This window comes from Oryza glaberrima, chromosome 1 (genome assembly GCF_000147395.1).
Source record: "Oryza glaberrima chromosome 1, OglaRS2, whole genome shotgun sequence".
NCBI classification, from domain to species: domain Eukaryota; kingdom Viridiplantae; phylum Streptophyta; class Magnoliopsida; order Poales; family Poaceae; genus Oryza; species Oryza glaberrima.
Window position 1 is genome coordinate 31,774,691 of NC_068326.1, and position 23,870 is coordinate 31,798,560.

The 23,870-nt window shown below is 44.3% G+C and overlaps 5 protein-coding genes across 9 annotated transcripts; 1 reads left to right on the forward strand and 4 right to left on the reverse strand.

Moving 5' to 3' along the window:
* The first annotated feature begins 507 nt into the window (after positions 1-507).
* LOC127779076 (putative pentatricopeptide repeat-containing protein At5g40405) lies at positions 508-3,813 on the forward strand. 2 transcript variants are annotated; one of them, XR_008018620.1, is made up of 3 exons: positions 508-1,485; positions 1,963-2,974; positions 3,494-3,813. XR_008018620.1 is itself a non-coding variant. In XM_052305763.1 (2 exons), the coding sequence occupies exons 1-2, from the start codon at positions 508-510 to the stop codon at positions 2,788-2,790; spliced, it is 1,806 nt and encodes a 601-aa protein (XP_052161723.1). In that variant the 3' UTR covers positions 2,791-3,813. The 2 variants fall into 2 exon arrangements, 1 of the variants encoding a protein (XP_052161723.1); XM_052305763.1 differs by having other exon boundaries at positions 1,963-3,813.
* Positions 3,814-3,961: 148 nt separating this feature from the next.
* Positions 3,962-6,966, reverse strand: LOC127779085 (lisH domain-containing protein C1711.05-like). Its single transcript, XM_052305779.1, has 3 exons — positions 6,233-6,966; positions 5,347-5,786; positions 3,962-4,943 (listed from the first exon to the last, which is right to left on the reverse strand). Exons 2-3 carry the CDS (start codon positions 5,749-5,751, stop codon positions 4,224-4,226), a joined length of 1,125 nt encoding a protein of 374 aa, XP_052161739.1. The 5' UTR covers positions 5,752-5,786; positions 6,233-6,966; the 3' UTR covers positions 3,962-4,223.
* A 504-nt stretch (positions 6,967-7,470) lies between these two features.
* LOC127777459 (F-box protein SKIP24) lies at positions 7,471-10,644 on the reverse strand. Of its 4 annotated transcripts, none has more exons than XR_008018335.1 (6): positions 10,044-10,644; positions 9,793-9,966; positions 8,434-8,596; positions 8,226-8,350; positions 7,849-7,934; positions 7,471-7,769 (listed from the first exon to the last, which is right to left on the reverse strand). XR_008018335.1 is itself a non-coding variant. In XM_052304062.1 (5 exons), the coding sequence occupies exons 1-5, from the start codon at positions 10,301-10,303 to the stop codon at positions 7,919-7,921; spliced, it is 738 nt and encodes a 245-aa protein (XP_052160022.1). In that variant the 5' UTR covers positions 10,304-10,644; the 3' UTR covers positions 7,471-7,918. The 4 variants fall into 4 exon arrangements, 2 of the variants coding, with proteins under 2 accessions (XP_052160022.1, XP_052160030.1); XR_008018336.1 differs by having other exon boundaries at positions 8,191-8,350; positions 10,044-10,499; XM_052304062.1 differs by having other exon boundaries at positions 7,471-7,934.
* A 599-nt stretch (positions 10,645-11,243) lies between these two features.
* On the reverse strand, positions 11,244-14,898 carry LOC127777451 (cysteine synthase-like). Its single transcript, XM_052304049.1, has 10 exons — positions 14,505-14,898; positions 14,034-14,143; positions 13,913-13,970; positions 13,572-13,835; positions 13,318-13,455; positions 12,615-12,666; positions 12,453-12,502; positions 12,294-12,353; positions 11,852-11,932; positions 11,244-11,739 (listed from the first exon to the last, which is right to left on the reverse strand). Exons 1-10 carry the CDS (start codon positions 14,778-14,780, stop codon positions 11,650-11,652), a joined length of 1,179 nt encoding a protein of 392 aa, XP_052160009.1. The 5' UTR covers positions 14,781-14,898; the 3' UTR covers positions 11,244-11,649.
* A 686-nt stretch (positions 14,899-15,584) lies between these two features.
* LOC127760759 (NADH--cytochrome b5 reductase 1-like) lies at positions 15,585-19,144 on the reverse strand. Its single transcript, XM_052285058.1, has 9 exons — positions 18,881-19,144; positions 18,374-18,515; positions 18,190-18,280; positions 18,000-18,077; positions 17,719-17,799; positions 17,528-17,617; positions 16,855-16,920; positions 16,291-16,377; positions 15,585-16,179 (listed from the first exon to the last, which is right to left on the reverse strand). Exons 1-9 carry the CDS (start codon positions 18,990-18,992, stop codon positions 16,087-16,089), a joined length of 840 nt encoding a protein of 279 aa, XP_052141018.1. The 5' UTR covers positions 18,993-19,144; the 3' UTR covers positions 15,585-16,086.
* Between the last annotated feature and the right edge of the window lie 4,726 nt (positions 19,145-23,870).

The following is a 23,870-nucleotide window of genomic DNA, read 5'->3' on the forward strand; positions in this document are numbered from 1 at the left end:
ACGATGAGGGGAGGTAGAATTTTGATGTGGCCACTTACACGTGGATCCATCTCATGTTGATTAGGATGTTACGTTAGCGAAATCAATTCATACCGCAATAAGATCTAATTTAACCCGATTTTGTAAGTTGTAGGGTTAAGATTTCCAGTAGTGCGGTTTATGGATACTATTTAAACTCGATGAAAAGATGAGGGGTGTACAGTGGATACTTATTCCCACGATGTTTTCACTCTTCCTCGCGCGTCCACAGTCGCAGCAGCCCACGGCCCGTATCCCAGCCCCCAACCACAGCCATGCAAACATGCGGCCCACTCCTCTTCGCCGCATGCCGCCGCCGAGGCCGACCGAGCCCAACGGACGCGGTGTGCCGGTGCCCGGTGATTCATCTCTCAGCGCGGCACGACGGCACGAGTACACGCCGCGGTGGTAGTGTAGCTGCTACTACCGAGCCGTCGCGGCGTCGTCTACTTTGCCGCGCGTGCCGATCCCCACGCGTACGCGCAGCGCATGCACCACCACCAGCTCAAACCGGGCGAGGCCGCCTCGCTCCCGCGCCACCTCCTCGAGGCCCACGTCGTCGCGCTCGTCCGCCGATGCTGCCCGGGCCTCCTCGCGCTCCGCGCCGCACACGCGCGCCTCATCAGGCTCCGCCTCCCTCGCCTCACAGCCGCCTTCGCGCTCTCCAAGCTCCTCGCCTCCTCCTCCTCCTCCTCCTGCGGCGCCGCGCCATCCTACGCCCGCAACCTGTTCGACCAAATCCCCGAGCCGACCGCCTTCTGCTACAACTCCCTCATCCGCGCGCTCTCCTCCGCCGCCGGCGCCGCCCCGGCCGCGGACACCGTCCTGGTCTACCGCCGAATGCTGCGCGCCGGGTCCCCGCTCCCCAACTCCTTCACGCTCGCGTTCGCGCTCAAGGCGTGCTCCGTCGTGCCGGCTCTCGGGGAGGGCCGGCAGCTGCATTCGCAGGCTTTCCGCCGGGGGCTTGAACCGAGCCCCTACGTGCAGACCGGGCTGCTTAACCTCTATGCCAAGTGCGAGGAGGTTGCGCTCGCCAGGACAGTGTTCGATGGCATGGTTGGGGACAGGAATTTGGCCGCGTGGAGTGCCATGATCAGCGGGTACTCCAGGGTGGGGATGGTTAACGAGGCTTTGGGGCTGTTCCGAGAGATGCAGGCAGCAGATGTGAACCCGGATGAGGTCACCATGGTTAGTGTCATTTCGGCATGCGCCAAGGCAGGGGCGCTTGATTTGGGGAGATGGGTGCATGCTTTTATCGATAGGAAAGGTATCACAGTCGATCTTGAGCTGAGCACAGCATTAATTGATATGTATGCAAAGTGTGGGTTGATAGAGCGGGCAAAGGGAGTGTTTGATGCAATGGCGGAGAGAGATACAAAGGCATGGAGTGCAATGATCGTTGGATTGGCGATACATGGTCTTGTAGAGGATGCCTTGAAGCTTTTCTCAAGAATGCTAGAGCTTAAGGTAAAAAGATCGTTTTACTGATGTATCTGTAGTGACTGTTAATTGGTTTTGGTGATGATTTTTTCATATACATTTACTTGGACGTGAAAATGTAAAACCCATTAAATATGGGAGTCAAAAGAAACTAATTTATATTCGCAATGATGTAGTTCCTTAAAATTCATGTTCTTTGTTTAGCATATATTTTGTCTTTTGTACCATGCTACCATAAAACTTAGCTCATGGGTGCAAAATTTGTTGGTTCCATACATGATATCTTCTGGGATAGTGACATTGTTACATGAAGGTTTGAAATAGGGAGGGTTTTGCATTCGCGAAAAATAGGGAGGGTTTCTACATTGTCCTCTATGTATTAGTTCACATGTTCAACTTAGTTTCCAACAAAATGGTAGAATTCATGCAGTCTTTACAAATATATGAAGTCTATAACCATTCTAATAGATCTAATTAAATTCTTGTAAACTGCAAATATGTCAGGTGAGGCCTAACAATGTCACCTTTATAGGTGTGTTGTCAGCCTGTGCTCACAGTGGGTTAGTGAATGAAGGCCGACGATATTGGTCTACTATGCAAGAATTGGGTATCAAACCTTCAATGGAGAACTATGGTTGCATGGTTGACCTTTTCTGTCGTTCTAGCCTTTTGGATGAAGCATATTCATTTGTTACTGGCATGGCTATCCCTCCAAATTCAGTAATTTGGAGGACTCTTCTTGTTGCCAGTAAGAACTCAAATAGATTTGATATAGTGCAATCAGCATCAAAGAAGCTCCTTGTGTTAGAACCTTGCAATCCAGAAAACTATGTTCTACTCTCAAATTTGTACGCATCGAATTCCCAGTGGGATAGAGTAAGCTATATGAGGAAAAAGATGAAGGAAAACAATGTTAATGTTGTTGCTGGCTGTAGTTCGATTGAAATTAATGGTTACCTTCACAAGTTTGTGGTGAGTGATGATTCACACCCTGAAATAAAGGAGATAAGACTGTTACTGAGGGAAATAGCTGACCGTGTGGTACGTGCTGGCCACAAGCCTTGGACTGCAGCCGTGCTTCATGATGTTGGTGAAGAGGAAAAAGAAGTTGCACTTTGTGAGCACAGTGAAAGGTTAGCCATTGCATATGGTTTGTTGAAGACAAAAGCGCCTCACGTCATTCGGGTGGTAAAGAATTTGAGATTCTGTCCAGATTGCCATGAAGTAGCAAAAATAGTAAGCAAGTCATATGATAGAGAAATCATTGTTAGGGACCGTGTTCGTTTCCATAGATTTGTTGAGGGAAGTTGTTCTTGCAAGGACTTTTGGTGATTCCTAAACCGATTGAATATTGTCCCACAGCTGGGGGTGAGGGATGTGGCGTTGAAACTCTTTGGAGTCCATCACCAAACAATAATGACTACTGATCACTGAGCATAATTTGGTATCCAGATAAAAAGGAATCCTGGAACTGACTGGACCCTCTTGCCCTGATACAAGTATACAACCTCTCAAGGTATTGAACTCCACTTGATTTTACTTTGTTTTTTATGCAATGTTCGTTGTCTTAGTGCTGTTATGAACGGGAAAGAAATCATATTAGTGATGGAGTAGATGTTCTATGCAACCAACAGAACCTAAAAGGAGAAGGCTACTTTCCTGCTATTGTTTGTTAAAACGTGCCTATCATGGTTTGTTGTCCATACATTAATAGCAACATTGGTTGCATTATGCATTACACAACTTATGCAAGTTGGTCATTTTAAACACTTAATTTAGTTGGATACGTACGCAATTCATTGTTTGGTTAGTGTTTGTTTGTTGCTTTATGCCAAGTAGACGTCACGGCAAAAGCATTAACATAGCAGTTCAAAACATTAACATAGCATTGCCACTAATCACATAGACATGGACCACATGGTGCATCCAAAAGGTAAAAAGATCGTTCAGAGCCTCAGAGCCAGAGGTCGGAACTGTGGAATGTCATGCATATTTACGTTATCCACGTATTGGACCATATCTTTTTTTGTTTCAGGCATGGTTCATGGCTGCCCGCTCTAACTGGTAATGCAACTACAATGTCAATTGTTGGCGTCTACAGCACAGCAAGACAGATTTTCCGTTAATTGGAGATCAAGACAGCCTGTTTTAAGACACCAGAAAGCCAAGAAAAGAGGCTTTCCACAGTTCTGATGTTAACTTTACAATAAATAGAAAGTGTCTTGATGTCAAGAGTTAGTTAGAATTCTGAACAACAGGGCAGATAATTCTGAAAATATTTTTTTTATGTAAATTGAGAGGAAAAACGATAACAGGGGATGCCTTTTTCCAGTTGCTCTTTATTACGGGCTGAATTAGAGCAGTCATGACACTTTCAGTAATGTTAATGTGCTTCGCAACCTCATCCTTCTGGCTAGAAGGATTGATGTTGAAACATCTAGGATACCAGTTTTACCCGAACAAATGTAAATGAAATAAACTGGACAGAATTGAACCGATGAAATGATGTTCAAAGCCTCAAACAGAACCGTGCCGATTGAACAAATAAACAAGGGAAGATAACGAGCTCGAGTATGCATACATACTTCGAGCGACAACTTTCGATAACATCTCTTCGGATGTTAATCAAACGGAGCAAACAGTGTAACAAAGAACAAGACACCTAACCACGTGGTCACAAATCAAAATAATGAAGGCGTAAGCGGTAAAAGTTTTGCATTTTGTTGATAACCAACAGCTTACGAGTTGGATGTATCAACAGATGATTAAGAAGCTAGCTGGTTGTGACTCCATAGTGAGAACATCCCCTTGTACTTTGCAGCCACAAACTGGCGTGACAGAAAGCTCAAAGGCTGCTCCTTGCAGCAGCTGGAGCTGCGTTTGATCGGCTCCAATGTCTTCAGCACAGGAACGGTCCCTGCAAGTGATGCACTCTCAGATGTCACCAGCGGAGATAGCTTGCTACAATGAGGAACGGTAGGGTCAGTTCTGCTGCCGCTAGTGCTGTTGTACACATTACGATATGTTGCACTCTCAGACGGCACCAACGGAGATAGCTTGCTGTATTGAGGAACAGCAATGTCGATTCTGTTGCCGCCACTGCTGCTGTACAGATCACGATATTGAGCAGCACTAGCATCAGTATTTCTGCTGCTGCTGCTGCTGCCGACGCTTACACCACCAACGGTGTTGCGGTAGGAAGGTTTCCTGTCTCTTTTGTGGTTACTGCTGCTGCTGCTGCTGCTACTGTGGCGAGAATGCTTCCTGTCCTTTTTGCTTCCACTGCTGCTGCGGCTGCTACTGCTCTTGGCCGGCTTGTATTTGTAGTGGCTCTTCCTTGAACTTCTTTGATGCCCCTTCACAGTGTGAGACCCAGAAGTAACAGGAGGATCATATACATCAGGGGCCCATGAAACACTCAAACTTGTGACGATTCCCAACTTTGCACGGCTTCCTTTCATTGCAGAAACCAACGGTGGAGTGCCCTGCACATGAACATATATGTGATGTTAGAAAGCACAATTTGGCCCCATCTTTTATGGGAAGAAAAAAACACATACAGCCCACTGAGATCTTATGGTCATTGATGATTTCAAATAAACTCAAAATCAAGTGGAATAGATTTTGATGGGACATGATACAAGTGGCATCAGCAGTTCAGCACAACAACTGAAACTGTTCATCCAGTGATGCTATCCAATTCTTAAAGCAGAAGTGACAACATGATATAAGAAGGCAGTGAGATTTTAATGTGCTTATTAAAAAAATGCTAAAAGAAACTGAGTAGCTATTGCAAATTAGGTGCGTAGATATCACAACTAAAACAAATACAACTGGCAAGGTATATTGAACAAGTTAGGTTGAACAAGGCTGCAGTCAAATACTTACATTAATGGAAGAATTTCCAGAGTCTGATTTGTTGATTGATGATTCAGATGCATTGCAACTAGAAAAGGTAGGCGATATGACCAATTCATTATCAATATCCACTACATCATCAGTGGAATCTGATTCCAGAGAAAATGGACCCTCATTTTCATCAAAGTCTTCACCCGAATCTGTCCCTTCATCATCATCATGATCACTGCAGACATGCATCACTTCAGCAATAGCCATTCCAATTTCATTGACAACCAAATCATCTTGCCCAAAATCTATTCCAGCTTCACAATTTCCATCTCCAGAGCTAGCACATGAGCTATGCTCAAAGCCTGCCTTTTCAGAGGTGCTGTGGCAGAGACATAAGCTGCTGCTAACACCTTCGGCGCTAGAGTACACCAAAGATCCGCCCATCCACAAGCTTAATTCCAAATTCAGGAGAGGATTTTCTGCCGAAAAGAAAACGGGTTGAAGTTAGAATGTTAGATGAGAGTCTGTTTATGCGGTTATAATGACAAGAAACACTATCTAATTTAGTTAACACAGCTTTATAAGACCATTTTCGTGACTGCAAACGTATATTTGACTTAAATAGCAAGTTCATTTAATTTGAGGAAACAGGTATAGACAAACAGGGCATTTAACTGCTTAAATGTCTATCCTGTTCTATCTCTACAAAAAATCAAGCACAAGATTTATTTGCCCATCAAATACAAGGGTAAATATAAGAATATGCCCTATAATATTGGCATGCTGTGAATTACAAGGCAATAAATAGTGAGAACATAAATCTATATTCTAATGATCAAAATTTGAAATAGAAGCACATTTCAATGAAATAAACACCATAACATCAATAACAGCGAATGGCAATAAATTGGGATCGTTTTAATACCTCTTTCCTCGAAGAACCAGCAATCACCACCTCCAACAAGGCCGACTGCTTCTGATCGGAAGCAGGAAAGGAGAGATCGGATCGAGCACAACCAAATCGAACACGAGAACGCGAACGGCGCGAAGTGAGGACCGAGGGGCGTGAGCGCGCGACGATGGGGAGGCAATCGTTAAAGATAATTACTACTACTAAAAATATTACTACTACTACTAAAACACGGGGAGGAGGGGGGCTTCAGGAGATGGGAGCAGGGGGAGGAGTCCGCGGAGGCGATGGCGGCGGCCGCGCGGAGGCTGGCGAACGCGGCGAGCACCGCAGGCATCGTAACCTCGCCTGGCGCCCGCAACGCTACGGATTCCTATCCCTCGGAGATCTCCAACTCGTCGGATTCCGGCGACCAAACAACAACCACAACCACAACCAACCCCGCACAAACCAGATCGGCCGGCCCGGCGAGCGAGGGTTCCGCGAGGGAACGCGCTTCGCGGATGGATCTCACCGGAGCTTCCCCTTGAATCCGCCCTGCTCGGCGGCGACGGCAACGGCGACGACGAAACGCGGAGGATTTGCGAATTTGGGGGAGAATTGAGATCACGGCGAGGCCTCGCGCGGATTGGCTTCTGGGGTGGCGAGAGGCCGGGGTGAGGAGGCGGTCGTTATATACGGCCCACCTGACAGGTGGGGCCCACGTTCCCCTTGGTCCCAGCACGCGGCGGGATATGCGACTGGGACTCGGACGCGGGGGAGGGGAGGTGTGTATTAATAGGCTGCCTCGATGACAGGTGGGGCCACCTCGCAGTGGGGCTAGAGAGAACGGATGGCCGGGTCAAAGGCGCAGCAGGAGGGTGCGGCACGGAAGGCGGAAGGCACTCGGCGCCACGTCGGCCGCGGTGAGTTTTTTGGAGGATGGATTTTTGGTCCAGGGAAAACTGGTGATGAAATGAATGAACTGCAACAAATATAGGATCGGACAGGGGTGCTTTTGCTTCCCATCGTCTCCTGTTTTTTTTTCCTCACTAAGCTCACCACGTCAGACGCATGAGCTGATGAGCATGAAATTCAATGTCTCTGGCGTGTGTGCAAAGTAGACTTGATGTTGTTATCTGATGATGGGGAGATAAACGGAGCTTATCAGCTTTAAAGATTTCATTGCTTTTAAGATTTCAGTTTGCAATGCAAATTATGTTTTATGTGTACAAAACAATCACGACCTTCCATTTCTACAGGCAGAACCTTGCTGGAGGGTACAATTCGGAAGAGTTGATTGACTTGTATACGAAGTAGCTTACAGAAAACAAGCTTCCACGTACTTAATTAATTGCATACTAACATTTTGAAACTGAAGGTAAAAAAAAAGGGAACATGGTTTGCTTCACGTGCATATCTCTTCAACCCAAAGGTCAGCGGAAGCAATTTGATCAGATGTATGTCGTCCTGCTGCTCTAGAACAGCTGACCGCCCACGGCTTCGTGAATGACAGATAGGCACCAGCAGCACTGACAATTCAGCTATGGTATAAACAGCTGGCCGCTGGCGGCTGGACGGTACACACACCACCATGAGAATAGATTCTTTCAGCATTTGGGAAAGATCAATGGAGCTTCCTATCAACTTGCCTGGCAAGGAAGAGGCCAATAGAGGACCTTTTTTCCTCTCTCCAGTCTTTTTGCATTTGCCATGGTTATATCAGTGGCATGCATACCTGCACGTAGAAACAAAAACATCAGGAGAACTTTGCCTTTGTTGTGCGAATCTGGAACGGTGGAATCGCATCATGTAAGCACAAAACTGAACTTTCAGAAAAGGTGGCATATGCTTCCTTATGAACTGTTATCCACCCCAATGATGGCAATAATAGAACAATAAGTATATATGCATGTAAATAACAAAACAAGAGAGCAATTCAGGCAAAAACATTACTGCTCTGTTTTAACAAGATTGGGCCTCTTAGTAGATACCTGCAAGGTTGCACAGGCAAACTTGCGTGTCTTACTTTCGTTTCTTTCTCTTTGCTTGTGGCTCATTGGCAATTGAACTTGTATGGCTACTCTGCAACGGATGATATATTGCTCTCTTCAATGCTTCCTCATACTCATTCAGTTTTTCCTTCTCCTTGTTCTGATAATAGCAACAAAAACACAATTCCAGTAAGGCTAGCATTGTCAATCATTACAATTGCAGTCAAGTCCAAGATCACATACATAAATGTTCTTATAAGTTGCTATTTGTTGCTCACAAACTTTCAGCTCCATGTTTACATCACTAAGACGGGAATCAACTGGAACTGTGCACTGTTGAACCAATTGTTTTTGACGTCCACGAACAACTTGTGGTTGCCATACATTTAATGCCACTGAAGCTCTCCTGTAGACAACTCAAATGACAATGAATTGAGAATATAGTAGTGAGAACCCATGATAGCACATAATCAAGGAATGGCTGTAGAGCTTGGAAAAAGATGATACTGTAATATAACAAACCAGTTGATAGACTAATGAAGAAAAAAAAGTATGTAGTCATTCATGTTATGCAAGTATCCTGTGGGTAATCTGGACTCTGGAGACTAGAATAGAAGAAATGCTAAAATTCTCTAATCAGGCAAGGTGTGTACAGGTTACTGGTGTACCATCCACAGGGATGGAGGGATTCCATGCAAAGGTAGTCATTTGTCCCATTGGCCCAACTGGATTGTTTTACTCCATCTTTCCATTGGAGGCAAAGTACAAGAAAAGGTGGTTCTTTTACAGGTGAGATTGTGATCAGTTGCTCAAAAGCCACTTGGCGCCTGTAACTCAATTTATCTAACATAATAACCATTCAAGTTTGAACACACTTCTTATCATTCATCGCAATTGGTGGCTATCCTGTACTCCTATAAAACTTCGGGGCGGTTCCTTTCAGTTGGCAGTTATGCTTCAGCCATGTTGAAGCTCAAAGAAACACTCCTAATAACTATAGCAGTTATGCTTCAGCATGTTGAAACACCAAGAATATTCCCAAGTTAACTATAGCAGCTATGCTTCAGCCATGTTGAAGCACAAAGAAATATTCCCTGGATGACTCTAGATTGGAGCCATGTTGTTTTGTGTGTGAGTTACTATGTTCTGGAATGTGACAGTGCAAGTGATTTGAATTTATAATCAGACAGAAATGCCTTTGAACTGGATTAATATGACCAACCGCAACAACTAATTCATATGAACTAAACAGGGTTCACCTACTACCATTAAAAACACAACACGGGCTGCTTTTTTTTTTTTACCGTAGAGGTCTCAGACCAGCTCTTGCATAAACAAGAAAATCAACAGATTAATGGACAAGCTGCAAAAGCAATACATCTTGTTTGAAGCAAAGGCCAGAATGAATTCCATTATCTAAATAAAACAGAGAAATAGATCTTCTTATGTGCTCACATAGAACCAAACTACGAACTACGCAAATGCACAGAAATATGTTTTTTTAGGATAGTGTATTACATATTCTACTTTCTCTAAGTTGTACTCTAGCATCAAGCAAATAAGGCACACGAGAAGATAGGGTTTTGGAGAAAAAAAACATACCTGACCCTCTCGAGGTTGTCCAGCTCCTGCGCGGCGGCCTTCATCTTCTCCCCTTCCTCCTGCAACGACTCTTCCAGCTGCGTCAGCCGCCTCCGGCACGCCAACACGCGGCCCTCTGCCTCGAACACCACCCGCCGCCTCGCCTCCGCCATCCGCACCTTATGCCTCTCGAACCTGCAGAAGAACTCCGGTCACCCCGGCCCCCACACGCACGAGAAGAAAGCTAATCGGGACAGGGAGGGAGCTCTTACTTAGTTTTGTAGACGGATTTGGGATGGAGCTGCTGCTGGGAGGAAGAGGAGGAGGCGGAGGAGGGCTGCGACGATTGGGTGGGGAAGTCGCGGGAGAGGAGCGCGGACCAGAGGTAGGGGTGGAGGGAGAGGCGGCGGAGGCGGCGGGAGGCGATGGCGAGGGCGCAGAGGTCGCGGAACCCCAGCGCGGAGGAGGCCGCGCCCGCGCCGAGCTCCAGCACGCGCGCCCACAGCTCGTCGGGGAGATCCGACGCCGACATGTCGGGTTAGGGTTGGGGATAAGCGCGGCCGCAGGTAGGACGCCGCCCCGTGCGGCCGCGCGAGCTACGCCGTCGCGCGGTTGCGCCTCCTCGCCGCCCCTATCCTGCGGTCGCGGAAGCCTTCGCGTTCTTCGTCGGCGCCTCGGCGGACTAGAGAAATCAGGAAAGGAGCTCCTCCGAATCAGTCCCTGCAACTGGGCCCGCTGCTCGCTTTACGAGGGCAAGTGCTACGGTAAATGTGATTACCACATCTAAATTTATCTATTTTATTCACTCATGAATTAAGAGACAACCAACCCATTTCACGTTCTTGTTGAAATTTGTGTAGAGGTTACCTCTTGATTTAGAGGTGACTCATCTTCTCTCTCCTCACTTCTCTTCTCCACCTCGTCATTCAATCTAATGTGACACTGTTAGGGCAACATATAGTATATTATACTACTTGCCCTGAGCCTTTTCTTGCTTTACGGACGGCTTTGAGTTTGGACGGTCGCCTCCAGACTCCCAGAGTCCACATAGATTATTTAGCTAGAGCATAGCGCAGACAATGAAACCTGATATTTGCCATATTGGCCCAGATTAACTCACAATTTGAAGAAACTATTGATATCCTCTATAAAATAATAGTCAGATTTGTACTTAAAAGTTGTTACTCTGTACTCCCTCCATCCAAAAAAAAGATAAACCTTGGTTTTCGTGCCCAACGTTTAACCGTCCGTCTTATTTGAAAAAATTATGAAAAAAATTAAAAACACAAGTCACGCATAAAATATTAATCATGTTTTATCATCTAACAACAATAGAAATACGAGTTATAAAAAAATTTCATATAAGAGGGACAGTCAAAGTTGGACACGGAAATCTAGGGTTTGCCTTTTTTAGGACGGAGGGAGTATATTTTAAGACAGGTAGTAAATCTGTGTAGAGTTTCGTTCAATAAGTCAACAAGATCAGCTCAAAAGGTATATCACATTACAGATCTGTTCCATTCCCAAACCTAAACTATTGAAGAAAGATCCTACTATGCTAGCTGCAATATCTAATTCTACATATTCCATCGTGGATGTGGTCTGGTTCCAGACGCTTTGGTGCAGATGATTTACAGTTATGAATAGTTTTGGACACGATTCCCTGGAACCAAATTGCAGGCTTGCAAACTACTCGTCAGCAACCGTGCGCAATTTCAACCTTCTGTGAGGCTGACCAGTGCCTATGGCGTTTCAAAATTTCAGGCACTGCTCGTTGTAATCTACCTGGAACCTCACCCTTCAAAATCTGTTATGCCGTGGAAGTATGTTAGGTTTAAGAACTGGCAACCTTCTTCTTCCTGGAGTGGCAGAAGTTAGTTATCTCTTCCTCATTCTTCGGACCGAGTCATATATCGGACGGAATAAAATGCTAGAGATATATCTTTCTCCAAAGCTGGGGAAAATAACCTGCAAATTCATTATTTATTAACCATCTGAGTTGATTATAATAAGATCATTGTGTTACAAATGAACAAACTTCACTAAGCTGCAACATCTTTTAATAGATAAAAGCTCTCACCGCAATCAATTTTCCAGCATTTTCAGGTCTTTTAGCGACGTTAATAGCAGCAACTGTGGCAGCACCTGACGAAATGCCAACCTGTAAAATAATCCCCATAAAAAGTTATGTATCACATATATGGCAATTTGAGGAAGATGCTGACATCAAGATAATATCGAATCAATAATAACTCCAAAGTTAATACATTTAGGCCCAGTTTGAAATAGATTATTGACCGGATTATTGTAGTGGATTATCTACACAATTATAGATATATAAATTAAATGTTTTGATGATAAACTTAACAAATAGCTTAGAACAAGCGATATAAGCAATGCAGTAGAAATGTAGAATAAAGCTTTTTTAGAGAACGTATTTTTAGAGGCCTGTAGCAAATAATCGGCGACAATAATCTGATAAAGTAGCTGAAAATAACAGGGTTTAATGTGCAGCAGCTCACCAGCAGGCCCTCTTTTAGTGCAAGTTCCCTTGCAACATCGACTGCCTCTGTGGTGGTAACCTGCATTTTTCAAAATCATAATTAAGTCACTGCAGGAACTGTCAACTGTCAACATTTTTTTTCAAAAATAAAAGGACAATTAAAGTTGCCATTGCGGACCTTCACAACTTCATCAAGCAGCTGAACATCTAATATGCTTGGAATATAACCTGTTTTAATTGACATCAACCAAAAGGATGTCAATGCCAAGGAATATACTCTTAATATGCTCAATTCCCAAATATGTTGATTGCTAAATTGGAATGGGGTTATTGAACTTACCAGCATTATCACCAGAGATTACACTAGTTTCAGCAGGTTCTACCCCAATAACCTGATAATTAAAGGGCAGTGCCAAACACATAAGTGAATTTAAAACAAAGATATATTGATATTAACCTAATGGAAATCTCTGTGGTTGAGGAAACCAATTGTCCAACAAGTAATTTACAAAAAAGGTATAATAAGATCAAAGGATTTCCCTGCTTTGTTGTCCTCAAATCATTGAATAGTACAGATATTTAACACATGTGGTGAGTTTCTGCAACTAAGACATAAATTTCTTTAGAAGCTGTGTTTTTCACTTTTTGGAAGAGCACACAAGCACTTCCAAAGTTAAATTAAAGAGTAATTGGTACCATCAACCAGTTAGTGAGTAACAATGATAACAGAATAAATTCTAAAGCAACATCGCTGAATGACTGAATTTGGTGGAAAAGTATATCTTAGTTTAGAACAAAATAAGATAATCATTCTGACACAGTTGTGGTCATGTATCATGTGTAAACGGCATGTGTTTCAAATTCCATTTCCACTCCAAATATCTCCGAAAATTCTGATAAAGTTACTAGGGATGAGAATGGCATATTCTTTATTTCATGCAGACCTAGTGAAAATGGAAGTTGCAGCACTTGTCATTTGGACACAACATATCCCAGTTTTCTTCAAAGATAGATAAGAGCTTAATGAAGACAAGAGTACGGACCTTAATATCTTTGTTCATCATTTTCAGATAACGCCCAGTGCCTGTAATGGTGCCACCTGTGCCAATGCTTGCAACTAGTATGTCAACAGTACCCAAGGTGTCTTCCCATATTTCTGGGCCTGTGGTTTGAAAGTGGATCTGTAATTACCAAGTGGCTTCTCAATAAATTTCTAAAGAAGATTTTGGCAAATGGATTTTAAATGTGCCACATAACAGAAGTAAAAATGAGCAAATGATATGGCTTAAGTTTCAACCTCACTATTAGCTGAATTGTTAAACTGCTGAAACATGTATGCATTTGGTGTCTTCGAAACAATTTCCTCTGCTTTATCAAGAGCTCCTTTTAGTCCCTTGTTAGGATCAGTTAACACAATCTCAGCTCCAAATGCACGTAGAAGAACACGTCTCTCAACATCTATTGATGAAGGTACAGTTGCTATTAGCTTGTATCCCCTAGCAGCAGCCACAGAAGCTAGGCCTATACCAGTATTTCCAGTAGTTGGTTCAACCAAAATGGTCTGCATAGGTAGAAGTATATGCACAAGTTAGAATCTTCATGATGGTAGTATTGCAAATACTATCAGGATAATCTAACCTTGTTTGGAAAAATTAATCCTTTCTCTTCAGCATCATTAATCATGCTTAATCCAATCCTGAAAAGACATGAATGAGAGGTGGCACTGGCAGAAAAGAATACACAAATGACAAAAACATACCTGTCTTTGACGCTCCTGCAAGGTCCCATGTACTCAAGTTTTGCAGCGATATTAGCAACACATCCATCGACAACATTATTCAGATACACCATTGGGGTTTTCCCAATCAGCTGATTAACAAGTAAATGTTTGATCAGAAGTGGGAGTGGTCATGCTCATGGGTAGAATAACAAAATGAGATCTAACCAATTATACTTCATGCCCATTGTGAGTTTGTCCTAGCCAGAACAAAAAATGAGATCTAAGCCAATTATCATTTATCCCCCATGCCCATTGCGAGCTTACAGAAAAATACCAAAATTTACCATGGAATTCAGTACCTCACAGACTCAACCACCACAATACTGGAAGCTAAACGAGATGATCCTAGTGACCTTAACCAATTTCACTGTACTGTTTTAGATGGAAACCCATTCCCATGTTAAAGCAAAAAAATGGAGCATATGCGTGGATGGGGAAGCGGCCATGCACCTGGGTGACGTCCTGCGCAATGTTCACCGCATCAACATCGTCCACGTACTCCTCGGGGATCTCGACGGCGGCGGGTGCCGCGGCCTTGGGAGATGAGGAGCCCGCGGCGGGGGGTCGGCGAGGCGGGACGGGACGCGGGGAGGCGAGGAGGAAGCGAGGCGCGCGCGGGGCGGAAACGGAACCGTAGGCGGCGGACACGGTGGAAATGGCGGTGGCGCCGGCCGAGAGCGAGAGGAGGAATGGGCAAGCGGGCGGCGACGCCATCGCCATGGCCATGGCCCCGACGCTTCGGCTGAGGAGGAGAGGTGGCGCTGCGCCGCTCGGGGGGTTTTAGGGAGGGGGAAAGCAAAGGCTGTTTCCGGATAAGGGAAATGGGGAATGGGCTATCGGGTCTCCGGCCATCCAGCCCTTCCAGATGCAATTTACCCGACATGACCTGTACTCCTAGATGGTACTCCCTCTTACCTCCGTTCCATAATATAAAAATATAGATTTTAGATAAATATAACATATTATAGTATTATAATATATCACATCATTTCAAAATCCTTTATATTATAGAATAGAGGGAGTAGCACTCGAAGTTTCATGAAATGTTTATACTTCAATTGTAATTTCTAGAAATGCTTATACTCCCTCCTTCCAGAAATGTTTTACACTCCTTCTGTCCGTCCCAAAATATAAAGGATTTTGGTTGGACGTGATGTAAAAATTCTTGTACTATTTTGTAACTAATGGAGTACCATCTAAATTCAAATTGGATTTTTTGTAAAATCTATTTTATGTTCTAAATGTCACCATGATGTCAAATTTGGCATGCCTTCATTAGCTCTAGTAAAGTCGAGCAGCTCGGAAGAGAAGAGAGGAGCAAATCGAAATGCTTGGAACACAAGAATTCCATACAGTTTTGAGGTACTTTTATATTTGCAACTAAATTTTTCATATAATCCGTTATCAAAGGAATTTATCCTGTAATTTTGTTTGAAAAAAAGAATCAGTTTCCTATTGAAATCTGAGGAAAAAATATACATTTTCTATGGAGATTCAATCGATAAACCAAACATGTAGGTACTCCAATAATTCTCACGGAAAATAATGCTAGTTTCCGTGTCTAAATTTGACTGTCCGTCTTATATGAAATTTTTTTATAATTCATATTTTCATTGTTGTTATATGATAAAACATGATTAATATTTTATGCGTGACTTGTCTTTTTAATTTTTTTTATAATTTTTTCAAATAAGACGGACGGTCAAACGTTGGACACGGAAATCAGGGTTTGTCTTTTTTTTGGACGAAGGGAGTTTAGTTCTTTCTCAAATGGTGACATTTGATACCCTGTGTACGCACTAGTACGCGGTGCAGCATCCAATGTTCAGTTTGTAAACCAGATGGCAGTCACAGGGCTTCTGCCAATTGCAGATAACATTTTCCCATAAAAATGGAGTGATACATGAATTGTTGGGTCACGACTAATCATGTATTGCTATCAACTAACAAAAGAGGTCAGACGACGTCTCCATGACACAAGACAGCGTAGGCCATGGGGTCCATTATTCTGGTACTCCGCCATTAGGAGAGCTTAGAACTGGAACTGCATCTCCTTGGTGTACCCGAGCTCATCAAGGTGCGCAGCCATTGCCTTGTTCATCGGAGGAGGACCACACCTCAAGATCTGGAACAATTAAACACATATTATATGTAAGTGTCCAGGTTGAGACACCATACAGAAAGCAAAAACTTCTTTCTAAACAAGAGGTTTCGAAAATGAAGATTTGAGTTTTACTTGAATGTCCTCGGCAGGTGCTGGCAAATGAGCTTTAATCATGTCCTGTGACACAAACCCAACGCCACCGTTCCAGACTTCAGGAGGCTGCACAAGCAAAAAATCAACATTGGAATCTGCTGCAAATGTCTTTATCAAGTACCATGCATGTCGTAATTCCTAATATACATTTGGGACTACGATTTTATAGCATAATTTTATTTCAAGCAGAAAAAACACAAATACTAAAGCAAATGCAACTAAGAGCATGCTCTTATCCAAAGAAAAAAAAAACGCTCCTTAATTATTTTAATATCATCCAGGAATCTTTAAATATTTTTATGTGAAATCTTTTTCAATTATCTCACCATTGTAGGGTACTATGGCTAATGGATAAACAACCCATCCCTTGTTCCAATCAGACAATTCATAACATAAATTCAGCAACGACTCCCAAAAATATTCAAGAGAAATGGCGAACGTGGAATCCTGGAGACCACTGTGTCCAGCAAAGCTATTGATATGTATCTAGAGTACTGATGTTGATACACAAATCTTGTAAAATAATAGAAGCATAGGGTTCACCTGATTCAAGACATAGTAGATCTTAAAGCGATCAGGGTAGGTTTTGGCCATGTTGTCCAGTTCTTCCTGCACAGATTCAACACACATAAATTTGGGACTGCAGTAAATAGCAGAACATATGCAGTCACCAATCATCCTAATTGGTTACAGATAACATGCATAGTGGCATAAACTATTATTGCAACCTCAAAAATATTTCGACATGTATAATGAATAGAGAACTTTCTTGCAATATTAATAGAATAAATTCTTTGCTCAAGCACATGCAGCTGTGCTGGATTATTCCGACTCTCCCATTCATATATCATTTATAGAAGCTTTGACATTACATAAAGAAATTGTAAAATATCTCAGCTACAAAGTACTATGTATAAATTATTCCACTTTCATGCAGTACAAGTTGCATGAGTTTTGCATTTGAAGAAACAAACCAGTTAACAGTTATCATAAACAATACTTGAAATTTCACTAGCTGTCATTGGCAACTAAATGAAATGTGGTGTCCACTAGTGAATATATGGCACAAAAGTCAATTAAATCACATGATGGCACAGTAAATCTGAAATCTGATGGGGCGATGCTAACAGTCAGAAAGACCACAAAATTGTATCATAGATATATTGTAGAGGCAGCAAAAAGAGAGTCTCAACAAATAACAAAGAAGTGATTCCACCTTCAGAAGAATGTCGTCATGCGTGACATTTGCATAGACTAAATGAACTTTTGTGATATCATTAGGGTTCTCAAGAATTGCCCTTGCAACCTGTGAGAACATAAAAAAAATGTTTGTCAGTACTAACTACTAAGTGACCCGCTTGCAGCAACATTAACTGCAACATAGAACTTTGGAGGCATATATGTTACTTGGAACATGGGAGTGATGCCTGATCCACCAGCTAGCATTCCAAAAGCTCTCACTTGCCCAACTTGGTATCTGAAACGACCCTAGAACAGAGAAGAAACCATGTTAAACTCGTAAACCAAAGACAAATGAGCACCCAATTCAATTGTGAATGTCACCTAATCAATAAATATAAGCACATAAATGCTGGCTAAAGCACAATAGATAACACAAAACTCTTTCAGAGTCAATAAACACCCATTATAGACTTAACACAAGTTGCTTGGAACAGAAAGAAAACAACCTTAGGTCCCTTCACAGACATATAATCACCAACTTTCATTTCACGGAAATGGTGTGACATTCTTCCTTGAGGGTACATCTGCATTATGAGAAAAGTTAAATGGCAAATCCTGCTTGTGTGGCACATAACGATATGTTCCAGGATTGACAAACAAGCATTCATACAGTATAAAGAACTGAATACAATTTACCTTAATAACAAGCTCAAAATGCCCTAGATCAGAATCCAATGTAGTAGGGGTATAAGGTTTGATTACTTCTTCGCCTGTAGCATCTTGTCCTCTAAAAGAATAGCACATACATTTTTCCAATTTATGTAAAAAAAAAAAAAAGGTAGCAAACTTCATAAAGAAAGGCATAAGGCGGAATCCAAACCTGCAACTGATATGCTGACCAATTGGAAGGCCCAATACAGAGGTTGGAGTTGGAAGAGCAAATTTGAATCTGGCCACGTTATGACTTATTTGCTTCTTTTCCACAAGTTTAAACTTCTTGAAGTTCTCAGGATCCAAACAGCCTGAGGAGGGAAAAATAAATGGCACCAACCATCAATAAAGGAAAGTAGCATGATACCAAAACTGCACAAACAACTACCGAAAGATAACTATAGACAATGAAACAGCAACGATACAGCAGTGTGGCAGCCTACAGTTCGCTGCTCCGTTGAATCTTTGTCAGTCTGGTTGCGAGGAAGGCCAGAAGATGGGCATTCGTAAAGCGATTCAGAACTCAAATCACACACACAGAGAGTGATGATGAGAACCAACCAGGACTAATCTGGAACCCCGGAGAACCAGATCAGATCACGCGCGAGAGCCGCCACATCACAAACTCACAACATCGGACTATCAGAGGGGACAGATGCACGGAGCCAATACATACCCTTGGGCTTCCTGGACCGGAGGAGGAGGAAGGCGCCGCCCGCGGCGACCGCGACGACGGCGACGGCGATGGCCACCGTGGTCTGGACGCTCTCCCCGTGCAGGAGATCCATGGCCGGGGAGGAAGCTGCGCTTGCGACCCCCCTCTCTCCCGCTCGCTCGCCGCGGCGCGCTCGGAATCGGTGGCGGGTTTGGGTGTGGGTCGCGGGGGTTTGGTTTGGTGCAGGATGGGGAGGTGGATTTTAGGCAGCGGGGTAGGGGATGAAGTAGGTGCGACAGTGTGTGTGCGCGTGCGTGTTTGTTGGGGAGTCTGGTGGTGGTAGCGGAGATCGCGAGGTCAGCAAACGCACACGCCGGTCACACCGGACTCGGAATTCGTCTATTAGGGGCTGTTTGTTTAAGATTATTATAATCTAGATTATTAAGAGTAAGCTGAAATAAATAAGTAGATTATTATAATCTAATAATCTTCTCTGGAGGAGCTTTTTTCAGGTTATTGGGAGGCTAAAGACCCACTACCCTTAGATGCCTTCAATAATACAGAGAAACAAACAGCTCGCAGCTTATTCTATGTCAGCTTATTATAATCCAGTTTAGAGTAATCTGATTTAATAATTTAGATTACAATAATCTTAAGCTGAAACAAACAGGGCCTTATTCCAACTCCATGTCACATCGGATGTTTAGACACTAATTTAGAGTATTAAACATACACTAATTACAAAACTCATTCCATAAGCTTGGACTAATTCGCGAGACGAATCTTTTGAGTCTAATTACGCCATGATTTTGACAATGTGATGCTACAGTAAACTTTTGATAATTATAGATTAATTAGGCTTAAAAAAATCGTCTCGCGGATTAGCTCTCATTTATGAAATTAGTTTTTTTATTAGTCTATGTTTAATACTCTAAATTAGCGTCTAAACATCCGACGTGACATGGGCTAAAAAGTTTTTAGCCCCATCTAAACACCCCCTGAAAATTGTGTCGCGGCCACCACTATTGAGCACTCTACTACCTACTAGTACTACCTGAAAGCAACTACAGAATGCTGTACTCTATTGAAGCAGCCGTTTAACTGAAGTTCTGGTCTAACCATTTGAAACTTGAAACCTTTTAAAAATAAAAATCGAGTTTCTACCACGATTTTAGCTTGTTGGATGGGGATGGATCACGTGCTACTACTATACGGCTATACTACTGTACTGTACTTGGACGCGGTTGGTGGCGCTTCCGATGTTCAGATTTCCCTAAAGTACCACCGGTAATCTAGCCGTCAGGTCAGCCACCAGATTCCTCTTCATTACTGTGGTCGGATCAGCGGCGGGTTAGTGGTTTTGCCGGTGTGCTTACCGGCGGTCTGGCCACTGGCATATAGTCCTACTGTACTCCGTAAAAAAAAAAAAAACCTAATTTTTTGTGTCTAATATTTAACCGTCCGTCTTATCTAAAAAAAATTGTGAAAAAATTAAAAAGACAAGTCACGTATAAAGTATTAATCATGTTTTATCATCTAACAATAATAAAAATACTAATTATAAAAAATTTTATATAAGACAGACAGTCAAACGTTAGACATGAAAACTCAGGTTTCTTTTTTTGGACGGAGAGAGTAAGTCTGTATATGGTCAAATTGGTCATGCATGCCAGAGATCGTTGCAAGTTTGCAACACGGCGACAGAGAGCGGCAGGATGCAGGCGCGCCTCAGGTCACAGGACAACCACGACCAGCACTCCCCGTACCGCGGATGCTGACAGATTCACAACCTCACGCGGTAGTATATACGAGTACTCCATGCGGTATATACAATGATCATTTGATTCATCGTTTCACGTGTGTTTCGAGTCCTAAAACAAAAGAGAGCGGAGTAAAGATGGGTTGAGGGAGAGAAGAGAAGTGAGTTGGCACGTTAATTTCCGGATGAAAACGACTTGAATGAATAGGTTGCAAATTTGAAATACGGCATGCATGAAAGTTACTCGGTCGAGGGCTAAATGTGTGTTTGGTTGCTCACATTCTAGTCTGATAGTAGTATGTATCTTACATCTAGATTGAGTTTGGCCTGTTTAAAAGGATATGCGTGCAAATATTTGGTTGTTTGCATTGGGCGCAGCCGAGCTAACATGTGATTTTTTTTTGATTGATTGTACTGGAGAACAGTTTAAAAGAGATTTTGTTTAATTATTTGGATGGATCTTACGTATGGTACTCTTTTAAGATTGAGGTGATTACCAGCTAGAACTTGTGGAAGAAATGTCCTACCATTTAGATAAGATTAACATTGTTATCATTTTTTTTCACTGTGAAAATCCATCTAAAATTCATGGTACGAGCAGTTTACGAAGTAATTCATCTAAATTCAGCGAGTTTTTTTTTAAAAAAATAATTATCAATTTGAGCTTATCCTGTACAATAACTTTGGTGTATTAATGATGGGTAAATGTAGAAAAATAAAACAAAAATGACCAAAAGAGAGAGGGGGAGAGAAAGGCTCTCGTCATCAAGGTCGCTCTGCCGCCGCTCCACCAAGAAGGTTCACTACTGCTCTCATGAATCCCTTCCGGCGCTCGCCGCCTACTATACCCTCGTTGCTCCTCTTGTTCCGCTCATGCCCCCGCCAAGCCTATATCCCTTGCTCCGTCCAATCACTCCCACCGCTCCCCAAGCTTGCTATTCCCCCGCTCGCTGTGCTCTTCACCTCTGCGCGCTCGCCTTGTCCTCCACCAAAGACCAAAACCTAGCTTTAAATAAGGTGAGGCTGAACAGACACGTCGCCCACCTTGCACACGTAGGTGTGGTTGTGCAGCCCATTGCATCCACCAGATTTGCCCGAGTTGTAAAGCTTGAATTGAGCATTTCCGCTCAACCTGACTAAGGAGACCTTTTTGCATGGGCGGGGTTCCAGAAAGGTGCGCGCGCGCACACAGTGAAATGAGTTTGTTGCCACAGTACTTTACAGTTTTCACTGTAGCAACAGTAAAAACAGTGAAATGAACTGTGCATAGTTACTATTCACGAAACGCTATACTGATCGATCTCGTTCTTTCGCTATGAATTGAACAACTGAAAACAGCTTAAAGTCAATGTTCATCTCTGACTTTAACCCCTAAAGTCAGGGATCTCATCCATGGGCGGGCCAAGTTGGAAAGACCGCCCAACCGAAAATTACATAGGTTGTTGGCCCTTGCTACCCGCCTAGCATGATACAACAAACCAAACACAACCTAAAGGAAAAAGTCCAATTTGACTCCCTTAATTATACGTCGAACCTAATTGTATCCCTAAACCACAAAACCAGATAAGATGACTCCTCCAACTATTAAAACCATCTAAAACGACTTCCTCGACTGTTTTAAGGGAGGTTTTCGCTGACGTGGCGTCAATATAGCAGCCTAGTCATCAAATAAATTAATAAAAGTTAAGCTAGGCCCACATGTCATCCCCTCCCTCTAATAACCTCTCCCCCCACTCTCCCTCTCCTCATTTCTTCTTCTCGACGAACGGCGGCGGGACAACGACGAGGAGCGGTGGCGACAGGGCTCTCCTCTCTCCCCACCCTGGCCCCTTCTGCTCCGGGAACTGGCGGAGGCGACATCTGGCAGCGAGGGCACAGCGGCGGGGGTGTCGCATGGCAGCGGTGGGAGCGGCGGGTGAATGGCAGTCCCGGCCCCTTCCGCCCCGGCGCTAGCGACGGCGGCGTCCGGCGGCAAGGGCGCGGCGGTGAGGGCCCGATGGCGAGGGCGTTGGCTCCCAGGCCCACCTCCTCCGTCGTCAACATCTCTGCCCCACCGCGCCCCTTCCGCTCAGCCCTGCCGTGCATCGTCCGCATGCGTCGGTGTCGGACTTTTTTCGCCCATGCCGCCTCCAGGAGGATGGCCCCTCGCCCTTTCACCGGAGACCGATGGGGACGACGTCGCCAACCGGGGCCTGCCCTCCCCCTGCGCGCCGGTCATCCCCCACGAGCCCGCCTCGACGACCTCCCCACCGTCCGCCTCTCCACCGCCGCCCCGCCCCTTCCCGGCCGTGGCCACAGAGGGCCCTATGCCGATCTGGTGGGCCGCTGCCGCCCACCACACCGTCGGACCCCCTCGCCTCCTCCACCGCCAGGGGGACGGGACCCCTCACTTCCTCCACCCAGCGTCCTCCGTCGGCACTGCCGCCGCCTGGGGGATCTGTTTCGGCCGCCCCTAGGGGGGATGACCGCCTCTTCACCATTGTCGACGATGCTCTAGACTCCGCCACCTTCCCCGGCCACCGCTACCACAGTCGTATTCTGTGCCATCGCCTCCTCTTCCGCGCCGGCCACCCACCCGCCCATGTCGCCGCCGCTCTAGAGTCCAGCCCGGTTCCTCACAGACGGCAACATGGGGAAAGAGAGAGGGAGATAAGGGCGAGAAAGAGGGAATTGGAAGAAGGGTTGGAAAGAGAATGACATGTGGGCCCAACATGTCAGCAGGTCCTACTGTGTTTTCTTGTGTGAATGAAAAATAGGTCCCACATGCATATATTTAATTCTAATATCATATAAGCGCCATGTCACCGTCACATGGGATGAAGACAAAGTCAACACCGCCACATCAGCGCCATGTCAGCAAAACCGCCATTGAAAACCACTAAAGGAGTCAAATTATACCAGTTTCAATTATATGGCCAAAAGGCCCGAGGCCTGATGGCCCAGCCCACGGCACGGCGTTTTGGCCCGGCCCAAGCACGGCACGGCCCGTCAAGGGTCGGGCCCGTGCCGGCCCGGCCCGACCACCGGGCCGTGCCTGGGCCTCTTCGCCAGCACGTTGGGCTGGCATGGCACAATGGGCCGCATGCCAGGCTCGACACATAAAGAATAGGGAGTAAAAATAGACATATTATATGCCATGGTCGAAAGAATAGGGACGTAAATAGACTTATTTTACCTATATATATGTCAGCCCAAAGAGGAGGGACGAAAAATAGACTTTTTTCACTATATATATGTCACAGCCCAAAGTGG